Source organism: Meleagris gallopavo, chromosome 20 (assembly GCF_905368555.1).
Source record: "Meleagris gallopavo chromosome 20, MGAL_WU_HG_1.1, whole genome shotgun sequence".
Taxonomy (NCBI): Eukaryota; Metazoa; Chordata; class Aves; order Galliformes; family Phasianidae; genus Meleagris; species Meleagris gallopavo.
In genome coordinates, this window is record NC_139423.1 from 677,854 (window position 1) to 702,515 (window position 24,662).

The 24,662-nt window shown below is 43.8% G+C and overlaps 1 protein-coding gene across 10 annotated transcripts in view; it reads left to right on the forward strand.

Moving 5' to 3' along the window:
- MAP2K4 (mitogen-activated protein kinase kinase 4) overlaps positions 1 to 24,662 on the forward strand; it is an 82,715-nt gene that overhangs the window by 34,187 nt on the left and 23,866 nt on the right. For 6 of the 10 annotated variants that reach the window (XM_085240375.1, XM_085240376.1, XM_085240377.1 and 3 more), the window contains 2 exons: positions 11,959 to 12,133; positions 21,932 to 22,051. In XM_085240375.1, coding sequence (XP_085096501.1) covers positions 11,959 to 12,133; positions 21,932 to 22,051 — 295 coding nt within the window. Of the gene's footprint in view, positions 1 to 6,135; positions 6,232 to 11,958; positions 12,134 to 21,931; positions 22,052 to 24,662 lie in introns of all 10 variants that reach the window. The other 4 variants (XM_085240373.1, XM_085240374.1, XM_085240371.1 and 1 more) reach the window with 1 other exon arrangement.

Sequence of the window (24,662 nt, forward strand, 5' to 3'; positions counted from 1 at the left end):
ATCATCATAGAATCATAGAACAACCTGGGTTGAAAAGGAACTCAACGCTCATGTAGTTTCAACCCCCTGCTATGTGCAAGGTTGCCAACCACTAGACCAGGATGCCCAAAGCCACATCCAGCCTGGCCTTGAAATTTGATGTGCTAATAAGCTCCTCTGCAGAGGAGCTTATGAATGTCTGCTGTTTCTTAAAATAAATTTATCTAGCATTTTCCATATCCTGTAGGCACTGGTGTCCTGGTAGGACTATTTTCTTCTTTCTGCAAGAGTTTTGGTATCTCAGGTCTCACCCTGCTTCTGAAATTGGGCCTTGTACATCTCCATTAAACTAATTCATGTTGATTTTCAAACGTGCTTCCTGCTATGCTGTTGTGATGTGGGCTGCTCAGAACTTATAGAAACTAATCACTGGCATTTAGGTAGCTAAATCAAATACAGCCTTATCTGACTCTTGTTACCATAGCTTCTGAGTGCTTTGCATGCGTTCATCAATTTGGCTTTGCAAACCTAAATGGCTGCACAAAATTCTGTTTTGCAGATGGGAAGCTGGGACATAATGTGGTTTGGGAGAGGTAAAGGCTGCATCAGAAGTGTGTGACAGAGTAGTGAGCTCAACATAGATCTCCTGATATCGTATTGTGATTCAGGGTGTAACTTTGTATTGCTTTCTTGTTGCTGGTCTAATTAGAAGCTGTGGTCCTGGCTCCTGTGTGTGTGTGGCAGTAGCCAGAGCTTCCCATTCAGGGTGTTCACCTTATAGCTTTGGTGCTCTCTGTGTGTTGTGCAGAGTAAAAGTGATGCTGTTTCTGGTGTTTATGTGGTCATCCACCTTTTCTGCGGCATGGATAAGATATGGAGAGGTCAGGAGGCTCTGAGAGTGGCAGTGCAGTTACTTTTCAAAGTCCCCAGACTCCGGGTGATGGGTGTAGAAGAGCTGGTGGCTGGCAGCACAGCAGAGCAGGAGGTGGGGAGTGCTGGAGCTTCTACACCACAGGCACCTGTGTGGGCTGCTGGTGGGGATGTGGATGTGGCTTTCTCTGGTCACTTGCAGGTCTTGGCAGCTGAGACACGATATCTAAGGCAAACTTAGGAAATTTCTCTGAATTTGCAGCATTTTCAAAGACTGATATCTAACACACTTGCTGTCTCCTTAAGCATATTTTAACTGGCAGCATGGATTAGGGATGGTGGGAAGAGGGACAGAAGTAGAGCTGCCATTATCTGCTTCTTGTGAGGGTGTTTTTACAGTTTTCCTGCACCAACAACACCAGTGTGGTGTGTAAGGAGTTTCTCTGAAGACTAGCAGTTGATTTCTACTTTTTTTGTTTGTTTGTTTTTGGTCAAATTTAATATTATTTCTTAAATTTGCTGTGTGGGAAGAAGTTGAAACATTTTGGTTTGATAGAAGTTGGAAAGTTGTCACATAGAATAGTAGAGTAAAAGTGCTCATACTCAAGAACTTTATATTCACCATTAACCCTGCATCAGTCTGGCTCTGTGTTCCATGAAGAGGCTGAACAGAAGAGCACAGCTGGGTGATGGTCTCCCTTGGATCCAGCGGGTTTCTTTCCAGTGAATGTCTTCTAGTGAGATGTGCTGCCTACCCCTTGTCTAGAAACATGGCTCCCCGAGTGACTTGATCCTTTCCTGAGATTCTTTAGGAGTCATCAGCCTCAACTCCGTGTGCATTTGTGGCAAAGCAGTGTGCTCAGGACCAACCTCCAGCTCTGAAGGTATGTGTTACTCTCCAGAGCCCAGAGAAGAGCCAGGCTGTGGCCATGTTTCTTGTTTTGTCAGCTTGGCTTATAAAGCTGAGAATAAGGTGGATTCTCTGGTAATGAATTTGTGTGGTCTGATGAGGAAAATGGTTTGAGAAATGTTTGTTGTCCTAACCATTGGACGGTTAGAAATTTTCCCCATAGCGTTATGGATTTGGAACGGCAGTACCCTTGCTGTGTTTGGCAAGAGGGATTTGGCAAGAGGGATAATGCTCTTTTATTCAAAAGCAGTTCAAAAGTACTGAGCGTTCGGTGTGGTTTAAGAATTTTGGTTGTATTTATTTACGCTGATTGTATCCCAGTCATTCAAAGAATGTGCTGGGTCTGGCTGGGGTAGCAGCTGTGGCATCACTGTTTAGTAGACCCCAGAGACTGCAGAGTTAAACTCCCTTCATGCATCAGGAGGAGCGCATCTGGTCCTGCCATAGCTGGATGCTTCACACAAAGATGTAACAACTGGGGTGCTTATTTAAGAAAAGTGAAAGTGGGACAAGTAGTTTTAGAAATGGTATCAGCTCTTCTGTGCCCTTCGTATTATAGTAGAAATAAATCTTTCTTTTTCCTTTCCTTTATTTGTAGGTGCTGCATCCCCTAGCAATGGCAGCAGTGCACGTTTAAATGCAAGCCGTTTGCCAAAGCTTGGTGTGCGGGGATTTTAAAAGCATTCTGCACACCCATATATCCAAATCTGGTCTATAGAGCTAAACAGAAGACGGGAGCTTTTTGATTCAGAATTTCCCATGGCACCTTTATGTTGTGCTCCATGCCCCAAGGTGTCTCCGGGACCTGTTGAGCTGCGCTGCCTGAGGTCTGAGGGGAAGTTATGCGTATTTGAATTCCCAAGTTTGTAAGGCATGCGCTGAAAACACGTTGCCAGTTTCAGTTAAAATTTAGCATCAGGAGATGCTGTTACTCTTACTTATCTAACAGATCAGAGACTGTAGTATCCTCATTTATCTTTTAACCTTTTCTTCTAGAATCAGATTTCTTAGCTATGGTTCAACATGGACAAGTGTTGTTCCATCCTGTGTATTTTACAAATCAGTTTCCTGGAACACGGACAGAGTCCTGAGCCTTAAGAGAGCCTAGATCCCCAGGTGCCCTCTTTGGGCATGTACAGTAACTATGAGCTTAGTATGAAAGATTCTCTGGTGTTTGGAGAAGAAAGTGTGACGGAGCACTCTGGGCTCATATGCACAGTTTGTGCTCTGATGCAGTCATTCCAAATGATGTATCTTAGCACCGTGTGCACAGTCCATTGAGGGTTTGATCCAAGCTCAGGTGAGAGGAAACCTCCAAAGCACCCTACTTTGCACTGTTTCCTGGGGATCGATTCACACATCACAGCATTCAGCCTGCAGATTTCTCCACATCCCAACTCTGCAGGTCTGTGTCTTCTGCTTCAGTGCAGGAGCATGTAGGTCAATTATAAATATAAACATAGCCCAGCTCAATTCTGAGTTTCTGCTTCTGAGGCACACTGCTGTGTGCTCAGTTTTGCAGTGTTGGACATCACTGCTTTTTTACCTTTCTGGAGCCAACACACTTTACCTGTACAGGTTATTATGTAAAATGTCTGAATATATGTTTATATGCACCCCTCTGTCCCAGTTCAGTGTCTACTCTTTTTTTTTTTTTTTTTTTTTTTTTATAAATACATTGTTCCAGTAATTACTTCCAGGTAGCAAAGTAGGACATCGCTCATGTTTATACAAGTTTAATGCTTTTGTGCAAGTGGTCTCTGCTGTATCATACTGATGATGTATGTAGCCTAAGTGACTGTCTCTGTTGTACTGTACTTAATGCAAGATGGTCTGTTGCAGGCTTTTTTTGCTGGTGTGTGTGGCAGTGACAAAAGGCAGAAGGGATTTTATCTAGAAAACGTTGGTATTCATATTTGTGTTTTAAAGTTTGACATGACCCCTGCTTTTCCAGATGTGGATCTTGCAAAGCATATCCTTGCAAGAAACCCCACTGAGCAGTTGCTATTGCAAACTATAGAAATAAACTGTTTGTTGTCATTCCGTGTATTCAGGATTATGTTGCATTTCTTCAGAGCAAGACCAATGTACGTCATCTCTTTGGACATCCATCTCAACTTTGTTGTAAAGTATCTTGCTTTTTTACTGGCTACTGAGAGGTGAACTGGGTTTTCTTCTGTGTGGGCTCAAACTGAAGGAATTGGTCATCCTTTCTGTCTTACGAAAACATTAAGAAATGGAGAATGAAGGGAGTAGAGTTGCAGATTTGAAGACTGCTTCAACTTCATAGTTCATCATCATCAGCTAATATTTTCATTTTTTGCATAAATGAGTGGCTTTCAGCACATACCACAAAGGACGTCCAGGTGGAATGAACGGAGTGCACCCCAGGAGAACAGCTACTTGTAGAACTCATATAGAGAACTTGACTGTGAATCAGATGGATGTGATGGAAGAAGGGATCGGCCTGTAGGCCTCAACTGGTTTTGCCATTTGTTTGAGGAGCTGACTTCTGAAAAGAACTGCCTGGATGGATGTTCTTGCCGCTGGTTGGGACAGCTTCTCCGTTTCGGGAAACTTCAGAAAGCCTTTCTGACATCTATTGTGGTGACCCTCAACTGTCTTCTTTTTGAGCCTTAGTTCTCTTCTTTGTGAAGAGAGTCTGGATGGCGGTTGCCCCTTTGTGCCCAGTGTAACTGATGCCTTTGCAGACACGAGTGCCCATAACAGAGTGATTGTCTCAAACATCTTGTGTGAAGGGGGTTGTCTTCTCTGAGGAGTTGGGATACTTGTCTGGAATCCACTTGTTTTTATTTGATCTCTCTGATGTTCTAGGTCGTTCTTTTATTCTAGTGAAAGGCAGAGTGATTCTGTGGGGCCACTGGCCAAAGTCAATGAGAGCATCCTTAAAGAGCTTACAGAAAATAACCTTGTGGCTCCTGAGATGCAATGGAGAATGCCGTGTCCTACACAGCCGTTTTGGAGGAGGCCAGAATTTGAAATCTCACATTACTATTAGTCTGCAGACATGGGGACCTTTGACTGACATTTGCCTACACTGGCATGTAGGAGTCTTATGTCTTAGTTGAGGGGCATTTTGAAAATGGAAATACATTCGCTCTATTTCATCTTGTTGTGAGCTCTCTTTTGATCACAGAACTCGTCAGTTGCATCTCTCTGAGAAAGCAATCTTTGTCTTGCAGTTAGGTAAGCCTTTGTCTTCCATCTGTCCTTGTCTGCCACAGGAAAAAAGAAAAAGAAGTTCTGGTAGGCACACTATTTCAGAGTTGCAGTGAATTTCAGGTTAAGGCGTGGTTTTCTGCCCAAATCTTTCTATCCCCAATAGAAAATAATTCTTGAAGAAGGAGCAGTAGGGCTTTTAGCTTTCCTAGATTAAGGATGGGATTTTATAACGCTTGGAAGTTTAAATTGGAAAAATCGTTTGAAAAATTGTAATTGAAACTAAAAGGTTCCACGTGGCTGAAATGACAGTGCTCATTCTCTGGTGCTCTCAGCTGTTACCAACAAGGGGCTGGATAGAACTGAAGTATGATTTGCTGACCATTTGTAGATAGCTGCAGCCTCGTTTCTGCAAGAACTTGAATGCTTGTTCTCTGTGTCTGCCACAGAGTGTTTGGCAGGAGCCCGTCTTGTGTGAGCTACTTGCACCATTCTGAGATACCAGGCCCTTCTATCAGAAGTGAGATGCCAGAAGCTGGAAAGCTCAAGAGGCTCAAAGTCCCATAACCTGATTTTTGTTCTTAGACAAATATTCTAACAAAGAGTGGTAATTAACCTTGGGTTGATCTGTCAGTTATGCACCTCTTAAAAAGAAAGGATGTGGCTGTTCAAGTCATGCAAACTTGTTCATTTAGAGATAAGATGAATTATGAGCCCACCTGGGAGTGACCACCAGTCCTAGATTGGTGGATCCAGGATGGAAGGTAGATTACTATAATTATTATTATTTAGTGAGTTCTGCTTTAGAGATGACAAGAAAAACAGTGCAGTGATGGTTCATGTGCCTTGAGGCCATAGTGTGTCACTAGCTTGTAGTAAATTAAATGAAATTATTTATATTTTTAATCGTAGTGATATTACAACTGGAAATTGACATTGCTTTAAGAAAATAGACTGCTTACTATTTAATGTGTTAAAATACAGGTTGAGTCATCCAGATACCTCCACTGTCTCATTGCTCCCAGTGAGAGAAGGTTGTGTAGGGGAAATCTGGAAGAAAAGTCTATAGCTAACTAATTGTATGTGCTAACCACTCTGTAGGTAGTGTGACTAGTTGAGTATTGTTATACGTTATTGTGTCTTGTGATAACAGCACCATGTTTTCCTGTCATTTTCACAACTTTTCCTGGCTGAAGTGATACACAAGCAACACTGGGTAGTAATCACATTGTCCCGTTCAGTTTCAAAAGGAGAGAAGCGGACCTCATCCAGAAACTTTCCAGCAGGCTACAGTAAGCTTAACTATCTGTTAGCCATTGTCAAATATTTCCATACTTGCAAAAATGGTACCTATTAAAGTAATGGAAATCGTCTCAGAAATAGTGTCATTCCATAGCTGATTTTCATGTAATGTTAATGGTATTGCATCTCACCATCGTTCTACAAACTACTTAAGAAATGTGTTTGGATTCCTGTGATTCTCACTCACTGATGTGCTCGTGTCTATGTTTCCTGTTCTCTCACAGACAGCTGACAGGCTCAGGAGATGTAAATTTTCAGAAGAGTCGGTGTTCTGTGAAGGGTTGATTTTTATTTTTTTTTTCTTTTTTTTTTTTTTCCTTAGCTCAGGTTTTCTAGTATTCTGAAGTGCTCAAATCCAGTGTAGGCTTCAAGAATCTGGCTGTGGAGCAGTTAGCAGCTGTGTGGAGTCTGATATCCCAGTCAGAGTGGGGTTGAGATTAACGTGCTCGCTTAAATCCCCTGCAGGTTCACCACGATGAATTGAGAGATTTCCTCTCTGTTAAGGGCAAAGTGAATCAAAATCTGTTGTGACTCATTAGTTTACTGAGGGAGCTTAATACAAAATATTAACATTTTACAAGGCTCAGCCAAATCCTGCTGATCTGTAGCAGATGTGAATGTGTGTTGGGCTGAGTCTCAGTGGCTGTGAAAGAGGCTGAGGAATCTTCCAACTTTATTTGTATCTTTTGTCTTGAAGTTTTGCAGGAGCAGAGAAAGACAGAGCAACGCTAAGTGCGAATTCTTCTACTTCATGAAAGTGAGCAAGTGTGCTTTTGGCTTTAAACTGGGTAGGTCAGAGATGCAAAACTAAATCATTTCCCTCCTTTGATACATTTTCTCTCTTTCTTCTTCACATCTAAGAATCTGTTATTAAATGGGCTAAGCTTCAGGAAAACGTATATGAACCAGTTTGTTCTGCCCCTCTTGAAAGGACCTCCATTGCCTATGAGTTTGCTTCTTGCAAAGATACATCTCTTCTTGTGAGAGTCCAGAAGATTGATGAGAGCTCCAGCGTTCGCAACCTTCCTGAAAAAAAACCTAATTTCATTTAGAGACTTTCTCCAATGAACTTTAAAATAGGGTTGCTGTTTTATTAATTCTAGCCTGTAGGGTCTGAAAGCTGCTTTATGAATGGCACAGACACTTAAACAGAAGGTGCACAAGCTCTGGGCTATTTGAAAGATTTAGCAGAGATGTGTTAGCTGAAGCCATAGGCCTCATTTTTACTGAAAACAGTGCATAGCATGATTGAAACTCTGCACTCTGCATGGAAGCTTTTAGGTAGTTGACCTTGATGGGCACAAAAGAATCTTTAAGGTTGGAAAAGACCTCTAAGATCATCTAGTCCAACTGTCCACCTGCCATCACTATTGCACACTAAGCTGCATCCCTAAGTAGCTCACCTACCCTTTCCTTAAGCGCCTCTGGGACAGTGACACCACTGCTTCCCCGAGCAGCCTGTTCTAATGCATTAATGCTCTTTTTGAGAAGAAATTCTTCCTAATATCCAACATGAAATATGAGTAAATGTAAGTTCTAAGAAGGTACTTCCTTAGGCAGACTTCTGAAGCACAGCTTGTTTGTCTGGATCTCTGACTCTGCAGATCTGTTTTGTTCGTGTCAGCTGTGATGTTGAATCCCTCGACTTTTTGGCTTGTTTGCTCTGAATCCCACAGAACTTCTAGGTAGGTAGAGTGAAGAGCTTGCAGAGATACGGCTACCTGTAGCATCTTTCTGGCCTTGCCTCATATCTGATAACTTTCAGATTTGACTAAAAACGAATAAATCAACCGACCTTTCTCTGCTTCTCCCCACAATCCTTCTTTTTCGTGCTTGTTTTAGAAAACAAAAAACAAAAAAAAACTGGCATCCCTGCTGTGACATACTAATAAATAGCAGGGCTTGGGGAACTAACAGCCTGTCTGAGAGCATCCCAACGCCTCTGTGCTTCTGCTGGGAGGTGCATGGGGCTCTCACAGGCCCTATCTTTCCTGCTTGGATCTGGCCCATGGCGTGCAGAGCTGCGTCCCCAGCGTGTGATGCTGCCCTTGGCCCAGCTGTGGTGCCTGGCGCCAGCAGTCTGCGTGCCTGCTGCCAAGCTGGGCCCACAAACGGATTTATTTCTGACAAAGGGCAACTGTTTGCAGGAGCTGTTGTCTTGCTTGGTGTTCCTAATCCCTGGAATAACTGCTGTGACAAGCATAGTAACCATCTGCAGTGAGACCCGTACACTGGTGCCTATCAAGTGCAGGAATCACAACCTTGTGAGCCTAGGATTGCTTTATTTCTTACTTTTCAAACTTTCAGAGGTAAGGCAAAGTTAGAAGCTCAAGCTCTGGAAAAAGCCACCAGGAGCTCTAGTCTCTCAGGTGCATGCACAAATCCTACTTTTAGCTCTGTGAAGATTACATGATCTAGCCATCTTCTCCTGCTTTTCCATGCGCGGTTTGAACACTAAAAGGAAGCACCGTGAGTCCAGCATCCTAATCTTTTAAAGAACAGCTGCCCAACACTCCCAGCCTTAGCAAGGTTCAGATTGCACAATGTAAAGAAATTAAGCAATGGGAGGAGTCCTGTGTCTGTTCACATCTGTGCAAAGTAATGAGCACCGAGCACAGTGCCTGAAGGCAGAGACAGGAACTGCCTATTAATTACTTCTCACCTTTGCTAGCCACTGCTCTGTCTGGTTTCCTCGCTGTTTCTAAGCTCAGGATTTAGGCAGGGTTTTTTCTTATTACTTTGGAGCATGTCAGTCCTATGGATTTATGTATGCCAGTATCTTGCAGCAGTGCAAATCCAGTAACATGTACTGCATTGGTGACTTCTTTATTCTTGTTGCTTCAATCACTTTTACACCAGAAAATTCCTGTTTTATGTCAGTGCAGTATCCAACTTCCAGATTTGCATTTTTGAGCTGTTTATGTGGAAGTACTGAGTTATTATTTTTTTTATTTACAGCAAAAATTTTCTGTTATAAACAGCCATAATCTTTTGATGCTAAAGGTAATCAATGCATTCCGGTTATTGCCTCTTAAGTTTGGTTGTGCTGCTTAAAGGAAAACTGCTTTGTTTACAACTGACAAATTATATAAATGAGCAAAATCTATATTAAAATGTCTGTCACTCTGTCTAGCTTGTTGTTTGGTTATTTGATCATTTCCCTGGGTATTTTTAAGAAGGGAAATTAAAAAAGGCAAAAAGTCTGATTGCAACGCAAGGCAGATGGCCTCATAAATACATAATGGAAATAAAGCCAAGCTACAACATACGAGATTTTGTGGGTGGACAGTACCAGTATGTCTCATTTTTAACCCTGAGCTTCCCCAAAGCTGTGCAGCTTCACCAGAACACAGCTGCAGGGGGCACTCAGTATAGACCCGAGGGGTATTTCCTTGTGCCCACCTTCCTCCCTGCTGCTGGGGACAGACATCCTGCAGCTGCACAACAACAGCGTAGCTCTGCTGTCACACTGCAGCTGGGGAGAGATGGGCCTCCTCTGTGACAGGAAGATAAGGGCTCCAGATTTGAGTTTTCTTCTGACGTTGGGTAAGAAAGGCGAAGTTTCCAAGGTGGAAAAAAAACAGGCAGAGGTCAGATTGGAGAGAGGTTTAACTGCTTTTCCAGGATACACCCCGTCAATATTTTTTTTTTTAACTTTCTGAGAACTTAAATAGGCAGTGTTGTTTCAAAATGAGATGGAGAGGGCTTGCTCAGGAAGTTGCATCTCGCATTTCACACACCTGGAAGCCCCTTGTTCCGCATCCTGCCCCAGCAGCGTTCAGCTCTGTGGGCAGGAATTGCTGCATCCTTACACTACAGCCAGAGCCATTCCTGTGCTGCTGACAACAAGGAGCAGTGCAGAAGTTAGGGGGCAGCTGGCTGGTGCAGTGTACGCTGTCTGCGAGACAGCGGGCTGGAGGTCATGTTTCTTCCCTTTTTTTATTCTTCTATATTCTTTTCTTTTCTTGTTCCTTTACTGCCTCACTTTCATTCCTTGCTCTTCAGTAAGTAGATTTCAGAGAGAATGCCACTCAGTGCAGTGTTTTATTCTGAGGCATCAAACGCACAGCAGTGCTGAGGGAGGGATGCTGCTGTGCTCGTCGCCTCTGGGCTGCACACCGTCAGTGTGTGCTGCAGGGTTATTCTGAAGGACAGCAAAGCTGAAGGACTCCGTAGGGAATGGCAGATTGAAAATCTCCGGTTAGAGAAGGGGGATGAGCAGGAGAGACGCCGCTTAGAATGGAAAGAGGGGCGGTTTGGTAGCAACGTTCGTTGAACAGGTCAAGGGTTCAGGAAATGCAGCTGCTCCAAGCCTGGAAAGTGCTAAGCTTGTGTCCCAGGGAAGCTGGAGTGCAGCAGATGAACCGTTTGAACCTTGGTTGCACCAGCAAATCGACCTTTGGGCCTGACCTCGCTGCCCTCACAAAAGCCGGGTTCCAAATAAAACCCAGGGCAGGATGGGGCCACCAGCACTTCCTGCTGGGTGCTGCTCACAGCTGCTGGTGACACCTGCTCCGTGGTGTTCATCACGCCTGGAATCGGCAGTAACATCCGTATTCATCTGGCTGATAAACTTGATGAGCTTTATGCATTTGGTCAGCTACTTCATGCATGTTCAGCTGCAGCCTGGACAAGCGTGTGGTTGCTTCATCAAATGCCCAAGAGAAGTGATCGGAGTAGGGATGGGTTTGACAGAACCTCCCTTTTTTACACGGTGGCCAGAAACACCTGTTGGCTCGACTGCCTGTGTGGGGTCGGTGTGCCCTGCAGTCAGAACTATCCTTAATGCTCTTAATGCTACACTGAAGTAGGAAGCTCAGATTTTTGGTACACATTGTGACCAAAGATGTGTGATTCATTTCGTTAATTAATAAAAATCTGAAATTTTGCATGACATTTTAAGGTGAACAGTGTTGAAAATTCTTGAGCATTTCCTACTAATCAGTAGGAATTTTGCCACATTTGAATGAGTAATTATAGGTATCTTAAAACAACTGTTGAACTCCTACATCCTATACACCTGAGGCAGCATTCTGCTTGAAGAAGTGCTTGAAGGCACTTTTTTTTCTGTATGTCACAAACAGCTTGCATTGCTTTTTATAGATACAAGTTATTGGCTCTTCATTTGTTTTTTTGTTTGTTTGTTTTGTTTTTGTATTTTTTATTAATAAATTAAACGATTGCCTAAGATGTTTTAAAAATTAATTGCAGTTTTCCATTAAGAGCAAACACTCTGAAGTCCCCTTGTACAAATGAAAGGTCTTGTTCATGTTGAATAGAAACCCAGTTAAAAGTGAGAATGGAGCATAACGGTGTACAGCAGCAGGAGCTCGGGGAGATGGGATGGGGAGTGCTCTTCAGAGTCTTGGTTCTGCATGTTACCAGATCCTGCTTTAAGCCTGATGTCTTTTGTGCAAAGCAGAAAGAACTGTATGAATGAGTGATTAGAATGACTCTAATATATGAGACATGCTGAATTTTATGCCACAGCTGGAGAAACTTATCGTTAATTGAAGCTGTGAGCAAATGTATGTCATTTTTGATTAACATTCTCCCTCACCCCTGCACTCCCCACCCCAACCAGAATCCTTCCTGGAGTCAGATTATTGCTGTAGACTTTGTGAACCCCTCTCTTCTAATGTTTAATCAAGTGCTGAAAAGAGACATTTACAGACTATTTAAAATGTGGAAAAATTGCTTCCCAATATTTTTGACAGAGAGAGACTGAGAACACACAGCATTGAATCATCAGGAAAATTGAAGATTTCCCCTGAACAGCATTGGGATTTTACAGCAGAGGACTTGAAAGACCTTGGAGAAATTGGACGAGGCGCTTATGGTTCTGTCAACAAAATGGTCCACAAACCAAGTGGGCAAATTATGGCAGTTAAAGTAGGTGATGCCCATCCTTACGTTTGTACTTCAGTCCATTAGGGATGAACTGTGATGGAGAATTAATGTTCTTCCATCAACAACCCATCTACTGCTCTTTTATTTCCAATATAAAGGCTGCTTTTTGCTGAAAATGCATTGTATAACAGGCATGTTGTCAAGTGATTTGTGACACTCTTGTAATTGCTTGTGCCCTTTTGAAAATGCCTATCAGGAGCTTACTGTTTTGAGAGGATCACATGTTTCTGGAGACTGGTAATGGGGCACGGGCCTTTCACCTCTGGGTCACTGGTTCGGATACAGCCGAGGTTGGTTGTAGGCACAAGCTGATGTCTGGCAGCTTCTTCGTGTCTTTTGTGAAATAAGGCAGTGATGTGAGATTTGCTTTTTATGTAAGCATGTGCCCATGGTTATTAACCACCTCCCCACGAGGAGCTGGAATGGGGATCTTCCAGGGAGTGGTTTGCTCTTGCTGATACGTGATAGTGTCTATTTGCTTTCTGCTTACCATGCTGGATCTGCTGAGGAGATGGAAGGTGGTGTGGATTGCAGGACTGCCCATTTTCTACCTTATGCTGCCCAAAATCTCACCTTAGAAGCACGAACAATATGCAGCCTCTTTTCCCAGCTGGGTGATATGGAGTAGTCTTTGTTTCGCTGTAGCAGTGCTTCTCGCCAGGCATTTCTGAGGAGCTGCTTGTGCATTGAGCTGGGCTTGGTGGACAGCAGCCATTCTCTCTCTTCCATATCCTTTGCTTGCTGCTAGCTAGTAGCTAATGACATCAGTCTTTTACGTTTGCTGATGATATTAACTGTAAGTGTTCCCATGGCTCATCTGAAAGAGTAGAAGAAAGCTTTGAACTGTGTACAAGTTGGTGTCACTCTCTTTTTCGGCGCTCTGTCTTCTTGGGCTTTCCTCTGAACTCATCTGGAAGCATTTGCTGCTGCTGGCCTGGTGTGGCATGTAGGCAGACCACAGCTCCAGCTCTAGCTGCTACAAATGTAATTCGTACTTGTCTGAAATGTATCAGGCCACTGGAGTGACCAGCAGCCCTTTACTTTCTCCTGTAAATATTGACATCCTCATAGGGATGGGTCATTGGCTGGGCCTCGCAGCTTTTTGGAACAGAGTGCAGTGGTATTGGTGTTTCATTGTGTTTTTTTTTTAATCCCTCAGAGTCATCAGTGGAGCTGGAGGCTGCCTGTAGGTGAAGACCTGGTTCTTTCAGTTGCTTTTGGTGGAACTGTTAGGTGGAGTTTGCAGATGATAGGTTGAAAACCACTGATGTGGTGAGATGATGCCTGGGCACTTGAGCCTCCCATGCCCACAGTATCTGTCCTAGGCAACAGGTTTTGCAATCATAGTGGCTGTGGGTCTGAAAAAAGCTCTGCCTATAGCCAAGTGGGTTTGTGACAGAGCTCTGCAGTGGGTACAGCTCTGCTGCAATGAGTGCTTTGTTGGGCTGGCTAGTGTCACCAAGAAGGAGCCGTGTCTGCTGGCACAGAAATTCTCTTGTCCCAGACTATGTTTGCAAAGGGATTTTCTGGATGGTAGCAAAGTGTTGTCAGTATGTAGGGGCTGCAGTGCAGGTACAGCTCCCACCTGCAAGGTGGAAGGCTCCAACAGTGCTCTTGCCCACTGTTGGAAATGGCATTGCATATCATATTGAGCTGTCTTTGCTGAGGGAAGAGAGGTGTGTGCAACCTCTGTGAGTGCTGGGCATGATGGCTCAGCATTAAGCAAATAAAACCCCCTAATTTTACAGTGTCTGAATTTTGAAATGTCAGAGTTGCGGGCTGGGGTGATGCCACTTTTTCTCTGAACAGACCCCTGTAGGGCACAGCTGTGCCTGCTACACTTTTCCTCACTGAAGGGAAAAGGGAAGCTGGAGGCTCTGGGCAGCCACATCTGTTTCTAAAATGTTAGGAGTGAGGGCTGTTCTGCACTGCCAATGGGAATAAAATGTGACTGAGCAAAGGAAAATGTATGAGTGGAACAGTATGTGACATCTCCGCTGCAGAAAGAGCTATTTCCAAGCCTGGATGGTGCAGTTTCAGGTGAGGTTTCAGGATGGAGCTGATTCCAGACTACCTACTGGTTCATTCCAAAGCACTTAGCCTTTTCTCTCTCAAATTGCTGTTGCTTTTGGGGCAGTCTGTGTTGTGCAGTAACCTGCTTTGTTCTGGTCTGCTTTACGGTCCATCTGTGTTTGGGGCCATCCATCTCCTGTTCCCTCTGTTTCCCCCAAGCCTGTGGTGTCCTCCTGGCTTATAAAGCTGTTGCCTTCTGAAGCCCCAGCTCCTCACCTGCCTCCACGTAAACAAGCTGCTCACTGTAGTTTCTCCTTGCTATACAGGCAGGAATTTAATTTGATATATTCTCCTTCAAATTGAAACTATCCTAAGAGAAAAACCATAGAAAATGAATGGTTGAGAGGAAACCCTGTCAGTCTAGTGATCTGAGGTTCTAGCTTATGATCTAAGTCACACCTGCTTGCAGTTCAGTGTTGTGGCACTGTGCGTTGTGCCTGGCCTTGAGGACACTGAATTTCAGAACCAGTGTATCTGATTATTTGGTGGTGCTGCTGCTCCTGTCCAGTGCTTCCCTAAGAGCTGATTACAGCAACACCAGGGCAACAACAGATCCCTTGGAAGGGCGTTCAGCAGAAGGAAACAGGTTTTTGGAGGCTGCAAGCCAGAAGTTGTTGACTGTTCTGTACTGATGAGTGAAACACAGGGAGAGCTCCAGAAGCTGCTAGTTGGATGCAGAGAAAATTGCTATATGGGCCTCATCCAGTTTCTCCTTCATCCTCTTCCATCACTACCCATGACAAGATTCTGGAGCAATCAGCTGTCTTCCACCCCACTTATTCCTGGCAGGATCAAGTCCTATTTGCAGTTACCATCTCCAGGCTGCATTGGCATGCAGCTTGTCAGTCCCTTCTGCAGGTAGGTTCAAATCCTGCTTGTTCCACAGGCATGCTGCAGTTACATAGTAATGAAAAGATGAAGAGTTGCTCTTTTCCCATGTTGGAGTTTCCAGCTCCTGCTGCCCCCAGACAGCCCGGCAGCTTTGAGCACTCATCCTGCACACCTCTCAGACTTGAGGAAACGCAGCTGCTATATCAGACCTCAAATCATTTCCACTTCCTTTTTCTGGCTTTTCCTACCCTGTCATTCCACTTCCATGGCACTTTGCAATTTTTGGTTCCTTCAGGCATTGTTTACATTCACCTTCTGCTTTCTCTCTGCATGGTGACCTGTGTTTTCCCTGCAGCATGCGTTCTGCTGTTCTCCTGAGGTCCCCAAGCAAAGCTCAGGGGCTGCCTCTCCTGTCTCCACTTCTTACCCCAGCAGTCTCCACTCCTGCACATGCTGAAATAGCACCAAAACAACTTGAGATGTACAGGTGAAAGCACGGTTTTCCTTCATTTTCTCCTTTCATGCAGTTTGGCCTGATCAGCCCGTGTCTGGATCTTGGCAGATGTAATCCTGGGACCTCTAATGAGGGTGTCCTATGACTGTCAGGCCCTTGGGCAAGACTGAAAGCTTCCATCTGGAACTTCAGCATCAGTGGTGGAGGAGGAGAATATACCTCTTTGTGTCACTGGTGTGAAGCTTCAGGCTGTTGGAGGGAGAGGCTTCGATGATAAATTCTTGTGCCCAGTTCTACTCCTCCCTCTCCTTCAGTTTTTGTCCTGCTGTGCCCTTAGAAATAAGTAGTTAAATAACAGGAAGACGTGACGTGTCCCTGCAGGGCAGGCCGGAGCAGCAGGACGTGGCTGCAGAAGGCTGGGAGCTGTGCTCTTGCCTACAGGCAGGCAGTTGCAGGATTTGCTGCGTAGCTTTTGTATCCCCTGCTTGTCCCATTGAAAGCCTCTTCCCAGGCACATCAGGAAGAAGGGGAGGTGGTAAAAGAAAGAGGAATCGGACTCAGGATTTATATGGAACATTTTTTTCATTTTTCTCCATGAAAAATATTCTATTTTTGCGAGATTGAAAGAAGAATCCTCTTGTTCCTTAAATCCCATTTATCTCACAGGTCTTCCTACAGATTCCAAGTGCCGTTTCACTCTGAGCCAGTGGGCACTGTGATCTTCTCTTCACTCAAAAAATCCTTATTAATTTTCCCGAGAATTTATGTGCATATGGGGTCAAGATTCTCCCTTTTGGAAAAGAAAACAGCCCATTTTTGTCCATTGCCAACTCTGTGCAAATTCACCACTGCCAGGCCAGTTTTTTCATTAACTCTGTACTTCCTTGGCACGTTTCTCTTCTGGAGTCCTTCTTTTCCTTGAAGGCAGTATCTGCTCTGGCCCACATTTGCCTGCTGCACCAGCATCAGTTCTCTGCAATACAGTCTTGTCCAGCTTCCAAGTTTCACCCATCGTTCTTTCGCTTTGTTTCTGGTTTCTTGTTTGCTCTTCTGTTCTTGTTCAGTCTGTGTCAATCTGTAAGTCACTTGTGAACAATCTCCCTGCAGGGAGCCCTGGTCCCTTCCCAGGATCTGCTGCATTCTGTCACTCCTCATCTTATTGCTGAGGCTTCACAACACATGCTGCCCCAGCCCCTTTGGTACCTGCCCTCCAGTATCACCATATGTTGTTGTCATAGCTGCTCTGGGCGGCTGTGCATCTTGTTTCATGAGGATACCACACAACCAAAGAACCAGACTGTCTTTGTAGATCAAAGTCTCATTTTAGTAGGGTGAAGTGGTCTCCTTGGGAAGCTCAGCAAGCAGCTGAGGGTTATTTCTGTCCTGAGGTTTCCCTTTAAGATCGGTGATCAAAATGAGATGTTAAAATATCCTTGTTTTCCCAGATTGATATAAAAATATATAAATGAAACGTCCCCCAGTCTGAATGAATGCTAGGAATTATTCTCACTGTTGGCTCTGCTTACTCCTTAAATAGCACAGATAATACGTAGCGTGGGTTTTATTAACCAGAATTCTGAAGGCTAGGAGGGTTTCTTGCTTGAAATGTTCCCAAGACAAATAATCAAATATTTGACATAGCCAACCTTTAACCTGTGAAGCAGTGCTCGTGCCAGCCTGGAGCCCAAGCACAGCAGCAATGGGAAGGCACAGCTCAGGCCCCTGCACTCCCCTCCAGCCTCCTGAACCACGGCTATCCAGCTGTAGGAAATACTCAGACGTTTTGGTTTCAGTGCTAGAAGCTTCTAACAATTTCTTCCTCTTCTGGTTCTCTTGTTTTGAACTGGCTGAAAACTGTGCTGTCAAGAGCCTGGTCAAATGGTTTGTGCTTCAGTTGGTATTCAGGCTTCTTGTCAGGGCCCCATGGACAAGTCTTGCACCTCTTGTGGTTTTTCCATCAGAATACACCTAGGGAGTGAGCAAACTGCGGAGGGGGCATTTTTGTCTGCAGTCCTTCAAGTTTTCCTCCCCTCCAGAAGAGGCAGTGATTTTCAGCTATGTACAGAATTTTCTGTGTCTTGCAGTATCTATCTGCAGTATAAATCAATCTAACTGATTCAGTCTTTCTCTGCAATATTATTTAGTTTAGTTTCCACTTCTAGCCAACGTGTTCAGATTTTGTTGACTTTCTACTTTCTGTGTAGTCTAGCAATAGTTTTGACAAGTCTACAGGTGGCCTTCCACTTCTTATGCTCTTGTCCTAAGAAATTCAGAAGCAATTCTTAGATCAGCTGGATAATCAGAGAAGCTGGCTGAGGCACTGTTTGGAAATACATAGGATGTCAAGCCTATAAAACGTCTGTAAAAGATCTTTGTTCTTCCAGGAGAAGTCAGTAAGCTGTAGAGGTGTTCCTGGTTCAGAACACAGTGCCTCTTTCACATCATTTTGCATTGTAGTCAGTGCTTGCTCTCTTACCCATTGCTTTAAAACAGGTATTTAAGTCTTGGTTTTCACGGATTTTCACTGAAGGCAGTCCCACAGTTGAAATAGGTTGTTAAGTATCAGATGTCCTTGAGAGCAGAAGTTAAACATTTATTTATACCTCTGTAATTTATCCATCATTTCCTGGATGTCTGATAGCCCTCTAAGATGACACACAAGTGGATTAAGTTCAATCAAGGGGCATGTTTCTCTGACCTTCCTGTTTCCCATATGATTTTGGAAGAGGAGCATTAGGATTTTTGTGAGCTGGCTTGTGGTATACATTTCCATTCTTGGCACAATTAGATACAGCCCTGAAGCTGACTACTTACCTTAGAATTTATTGAGGAGGATTTTCTGTTTCACTCATCTGTTTGGGTAGTTGGCTGAGAGTAAGGGGAGGCTATTCCAAAGCCTGCTGATAAGATGCAGAGGAAGTAGTGAGTGATGAATTAAAAGGAAATGGTGAGAGATTGGGTCTTATTAGAGGAGACGGAGGCTAGTTGTGATCAGTGGAAGACCTGACCTGCTTTTTTTGGGACTAAAAGTGTTATGGATGGGTAGATGAATGTTCTTGTCCTCAGCAGCAAGTGTGCAAGACCCCTTCCAGCCCTCTGTTTCCGTCACCCTGCAGGTAACCCAGCCCACTGGGGCACTGTCAGGCACCATTGCTGGGCTTTCTGCTGTGTGCAGAACAGTGCTGTTTTTCCTCCTAGCTCAAGAAGCAGGTTTTCAGTTTCGTGCCTATGGCTTTTTTCTTCCTTTTCTTCTTTTCCTCTTTACCTTTCCCCTTTTTCCTTATTCCCTTTCCTCTTTCTCAACTGGTTGCTACCCACTGCACCTGAATCTTTTCTTGTTGTACTGAGGCTTGGTGATGTCTCTACTGTTTTGGGTCTGCTTTGTGGGATTTGCCTGGTTTTAGGTTCGAGTGGTCCAATCCACAGAGCATAGCTTAGCATTTTGCTGATGCTGTCCAGGGCACAACTTTCAGAGCCCTTGTTTCTGATGTTAGAAGGCTTTATCCTAACCTGAGCTTGTACTAAACAGGCTGAAGAGTGTACTTCTGAAGGGTTTGTTGCAGTTTGAGGCCAACAAGGAACTGTTAAAAATGAGACTTCCTCTATCTGCTAAAAGAAAACCCTTCTTCCTTACCTAGCTTGTTTGGCCATAGCAGCACCTGCATGCAGTAGAGTAGTAACCAGGCTAAGATGTGTGGGACCTGAAGACAAGTGAGACCCGTCCGTCCCATTAAATGGTGTCACCAGACTGTTGCCTTGCTTTGCATCTTCCTTTCCTGCCATTTCCCACATCCTTGGAAAGTCTGTCTGTGGGAACAGCTGCAGTGTCCTGCCATAGAGTTAGATAGGGGTCTTCATTACAGCTCATGTGCTATTTGAATAATGGCTGCTGTTGACTTTGATTACCTTTTGCTTTTTCTTCCTTCTTTTGCTGGTGAATGCCTGTTCCTTAGCTGGTGAATTGAGACTGCTGGCATGCAACAGGCTGTCCAGCTAAACAAAGCTGTCTTCTCCAGACTCGGCTGCCCCTGCTCCGAGCTGTGCTGCACATTGCCTCTGATTGTTTTGCCCTCATCCTGAATTTTCAAACCCCAAATCCCCAGCAGTCTTTGGACCCTGCAGCGATGTTTGCTCAGGAGTTCATGCTGGCTTCTCAAGTTGTCCTTTGGGTGCTGCATCTGCATGGACGCTCTGCAGTATAACTGACTGACAGTCATCCTCTGTGTCCTTTACTTGCTCTTGCTCTTTCTTCCAGGGGAGATTGTGGTTGGCAAAAGGAGCAGTGTTAGGAATTGGTGTTGTTCCAGGGTGCCATTAAAATCACCTCCTCTATACAACATATCTTATGTGCTTTCCAGAGATGAAGAAGTAAGAGCAGAAAAGGAAATATCAGAGGTGGGATGAGATGCTTTTGGATGAAGTTGTGGAATTTGAGAAGCACGCTGCAGGGAGGCTGGATTGTGCAAATGTGAGGGTGATGCAGAGGGAAGTTAAGAAGATTCTTGGATCACCATGAGAGAGGCTTTTGGGGGGCTGGGAGATACGGAGTTGGCATGGAAGAGTGCTATGAGTCACAGTATAGAGAAAAGATTCTTCTTGTATTGCTCCTCACCTTTTTTGTGAACTTTTCAGAGAAGTGCAGAGAAGCATCTAAACTGTCCCTCAGACATCCCACCACAGTGGCTTTGCCATCCATCATCTTCTGTCAAGAGTTAGAGCAATGTCATTATCATTTCATACAGTGCTGATGCCATCTAGAAAGAGAATTCATTCTGCTTAGCCTTTGGTGTCCCAGCATGGGGTTGTACTTTATGTGACTTTATGTGACTTTCTTCAGTGATGGCACTGAACTTCTGCAAAACAGATTTGAACCAGTGACCTAGAGGTGAAGTGGTTTAGTTCATTGCTAGTCCCCTCAGCCACCTTCTTGCTCTATCTGCAACTACAAAATACCACCCACTCGGTGGCTTTGCAAGGTGTGTGGATGTGCTGGACAATTTTCCCTAGTACTCTAGAATCCATTGAGAGGGAAAAGAGCAGCATGAGCACAACAATGACTGGTCTAGGCCAAACTAGAACATAAAGAATGAATGGTGGAATAACAGTATCAGGATGCACCAAAGGTAAGGAAAACTGTAGTGTCAATATGGTCCTCGCTTTTTGTGATTCAACACAAAAAAGTCTAAAGTTACAAAATCATGCACTGTTTCTTAAATGATGTGATATGAACAGCCAGCCTTGACTGTACCTTCACATGCTTAGCCCTGTGCTTGCTAACATGTGTGGTCTTGCTGCCACCAGCAGTTGTTTGCAGGGCAGGGAGCTCTGCCTAGCAGTGCTGGTAGGACTTGGTGCTGGTATCACACAAGTTTGTCCCAGAAACTTGAATATTTTTTCTTGCCTAGGTGCCAAGTAGTTTTTCTCCTCAAGAAGTGCCTAGGCTACTTCTGTTGCTTTGGACTTCTTGACAATTATTTTTTCTTTTGTTTTTTTTTTTTTTAATTATTTCTCAACATGACTTCTTCAGGGTCATGATTTTCCTCACATTTCAGGGAATGCATTAATTAGTGCAAATTGCTAAATGTGTTTGCAAAAATTACATGAAAATCTTTGGATGGTCCACTCCGTCCTTCATTTAATGAGCTTCATGTTTAGAAGTGTGCTATCTTCTTTCAAACTTGCATTGTTCTTTCCCACTCAAATCATAGATTTCCTTACGTATAGTATAAAGAATAGTGTATGTGTATATATATATATATCTGTGTGTGTTTTCAAACATACAGTATGTCTATATTTTGTACATTATATCTTAATGCTACCTTGGGCAAGGATGTTACCTCAGCCAAGTATTGTTAGTTTTATGAGAAAGACTGTTGCTCACCATTAGGGTTCCCAGAGAAATGTGTTTCCTCGATTACCTGATGGGCCATTTTCAGTGTTGGCTGTGGTGGAGGGAATTGTTTTGTCTTCTTTGCTTTTCTTATTGATTTGAAACACAATGTTCCTTAGTTAAATTTCAAATTGGCCTTTGAGCCCCATCCAATATTGCTAAAAACTCTGTGGGTATTTGTTTTGAAATAAAAGCCATTCAGTATTGTTTCACTGTAGGTTTCAGTGAAATTTCTGCTCTTTGATTTCATTCTGCTATTTCATCTGAAAATGATGATGCTTAATGATAGTAAAACTTAATTGGGTATATTACAGTCTGAATTTAACAACTTTTGGGGTTATCAGTTAAAATTCTTGTTTGACAATGTAGTTCATTTAAGTAGTTCCATTCTCTAGAGTGTGTTTGAGCATGCTTTGGGGATTGCCTGCTCAGCCTTGGGTTTGGGGTCCCTGACATGTTTCTCCAGTGGTGGTTTTGAGGATACAGTAATGGCATATAAGTGATAAAGTCTCTGCTGCTCTTCCTCTTTCAGAGAATTCGGTCGACAGTGGATGAAAAAGAACAGAAGCAGCTTCTGATGGACCTTGATGTAGTAATGCGAAGCAGTGACTGCCCATATATTGTTCAGTTTTATGGTGCACTCTTCAGAGAGGTGGGGACTCCAAACTTGCTTCATTCGTAGCACAGTTTGTTTTTCTGCCTTTTTTGTCTTTGCAGTTGCCAGTTTGCAATAAGGATGAGCAAATTAATTTCTTAGGGTTTCTAGACAGCCACCTTTAATCAAGGTTATTTAACCAAGATACCCAGATGTTTGAGTGCTCCTAGATGCTCTCCCACTTGTTATTATGTCTGTCTGCATATTTCAGTCTCTCTTTCAATGAACTTGTGGTTCCCCGTGCAAGGTGAGTGCTGCTGGGCTGGGTGCAGCTCTGCAGCACCATACTTGGACACAAGTGTGATCAATGTCAGCTGTTGTCAGAAAGAGCCACGTGGAGGACATGTGCGAACTCAGTATCCCTGTAATAAAGGTGGCTGCTGGAAGCAGACTTTTACCTGATGTACGTATAGATGTATGTGTGCATGTGTGTATGTACCAGGGCTGTCTCAGACCCACAATTGATGTGTTTCTTCCCTGAAGTTTGTACATGCAGATGCATAAGGAGGTACAAGTCACCTTGCTGGGTCAGAGCAGCAGGTGCTCCTGTCTCTAGCAGCGGCCCACAGGATCTGCTTATAGAAGCGTGTGTGTGACTTTGGCATAGCCTTCAGTCCTGTGTAGATTAATGTCTTCTGAGCTCTGTCTTTTGCTTAGTGATTTTTCCTGGATTTCTTGTCCATTAAAAGGTTTGTTTTTCCTTTGAATACCTGTACATTTTTTGCATTTGTAGTGCTATCAGAGAGGGAGCACCCTTCACTCTGCACCCTTCATTTGGAGGCCTATCACCACAGTCCATTTCCAGTTTTCATCCCACTATTCTGAGTGCTGCTCCCAGTGGTTCCCTTGGTGTCTGTATTTGATGAGGCAGTTGCTCCTTATCCATTCTGTCCAGGCCCCTGAGGATCTTTTGGAGTGTTGTCATATTCCTTGCCTACCATATCTTCTTCTTCAGCCTGATAAGTGCCAGCTTGTATCATACACAGAATCCATTCTGATCTTTGATAGTCTCTCTTGCTGTTATCTGCATCTTTTCCAGTTCTGTGCTATCGTTTTGGTAACACAATTGCTTTACTGTTCTTGAAAGCATCACTACCTACAGTAGCTTGCCTAGGGGCAGTAATTTTGCTTGGACCTTTAATGCACATAAATACTCTGTGCTGTGGAGTGAGTTATCCAATATGACACTTCCATGAATTATATCAAGACCAGAGTTAGAGCATCAAAAGCTATGTAAGCTGACCACTGTTAATCCTGACATAGTTCGGTTCTTCATGGCCAGGAATACTATGTTAATCACTGCATTTTTGTGACTGTTTTAGCATCTACTTATTATATACATAATTTAAGGTATGAATTATTCTGCAAGACAGCAGAAGGTATCACTCTGTCTCCTTGTGCCTTGCCCAAGCACTCCCATTGCCTTTGAATGACCAGTAAAAACAGTTGGGTGTTCTGCGTGCAGCCTGAACAATCTTATGCCATCTTACCTGTTTTCCTCTACTTGAGCCTACCCAGAGGAAGAAGAACAACAGTGAGTAGATCCCTGTTTTCCATCTTTGCATATTATCTGGCATTGCAGCCCCACGCTGAGCCTGTAAAGGCTTTACTGGGGTGCTGTTAGAGGAAGAAGGTGAATCTTGGAATTTAAAGCTCATAGTCAGAACTGAATATTCAATTCCTGCCTCTCAAGAATCTTTCTGTGTAATTTCATGAAGTCTTTTCTCTGGCTTTGAATCTCAGTCTCTAAAATAAGGCTACTAATCCTTCCTTTTCCCATGCTTCACTTTGTCTTATCAGTTGAACATTTTGGGCCAGGAAGCGTTGTCCCTGTTCATGCAGTCTGAACTCCTACCGAGTGTGCAGGCTCAGCCTTGGCTGCAAGTTGGCAGCTTAGCTGAAATACAAATGATAAGGCTGTCTCATAGTTTGAAGAAAAGTCTCTGGGCAAGGCCATATCTTGCCAGATGCTGATGAGCAACGTGTTCAGAGCTGCATGAGCCTGTCACCTCTTTGCAACTCTAGGCACATTCCAGCGTGTAAGCGTACATACATCAATAATGCAAAAACCTGTCCTGATCAGTGCCCAGCAGTCAGTCCGGCCTTTCTATTGTCAAAAAGTCCTGTTCTCTTGCAGCAAGGCATTGTTCTTTGAGCAAGGCTTCAGTAAGGTCACTCTGGGATATATTGTGTTGGCCCCCCGGCATCCCCTCTGCCTTTGCCCTCAGCATCAGTGGTGTGGGATTCTTCCCCTCACCTTAGTTTCTCCCTGATAGACTTGGATGAGTTTTCTGTCTTGTCATATTAATTAAATGTTCAAATATAAATTACGTTTTTTAAAGGAAGGAAAACTGTGGCAGCAGAGAAGAGAAAAAATGTATTTAAGTGGAAAAAAAAGATTTTCAGCAGTATATTTGAACCCTCCAACTCTGATCCATTCCCAAAGTAATGAATCATCCAGCTCCCTGTTGCACTGGATCATAGGACCGCATGGGACTAAACCTCTCTCAGGAAGTCCTACAGCAATACATGTGCAACAAACTTTGCTTTTAGCATTTTAAAGTGAAAAATAAGGAAAAACAGTCCGGAAGGCAGATCTTGGGACCTT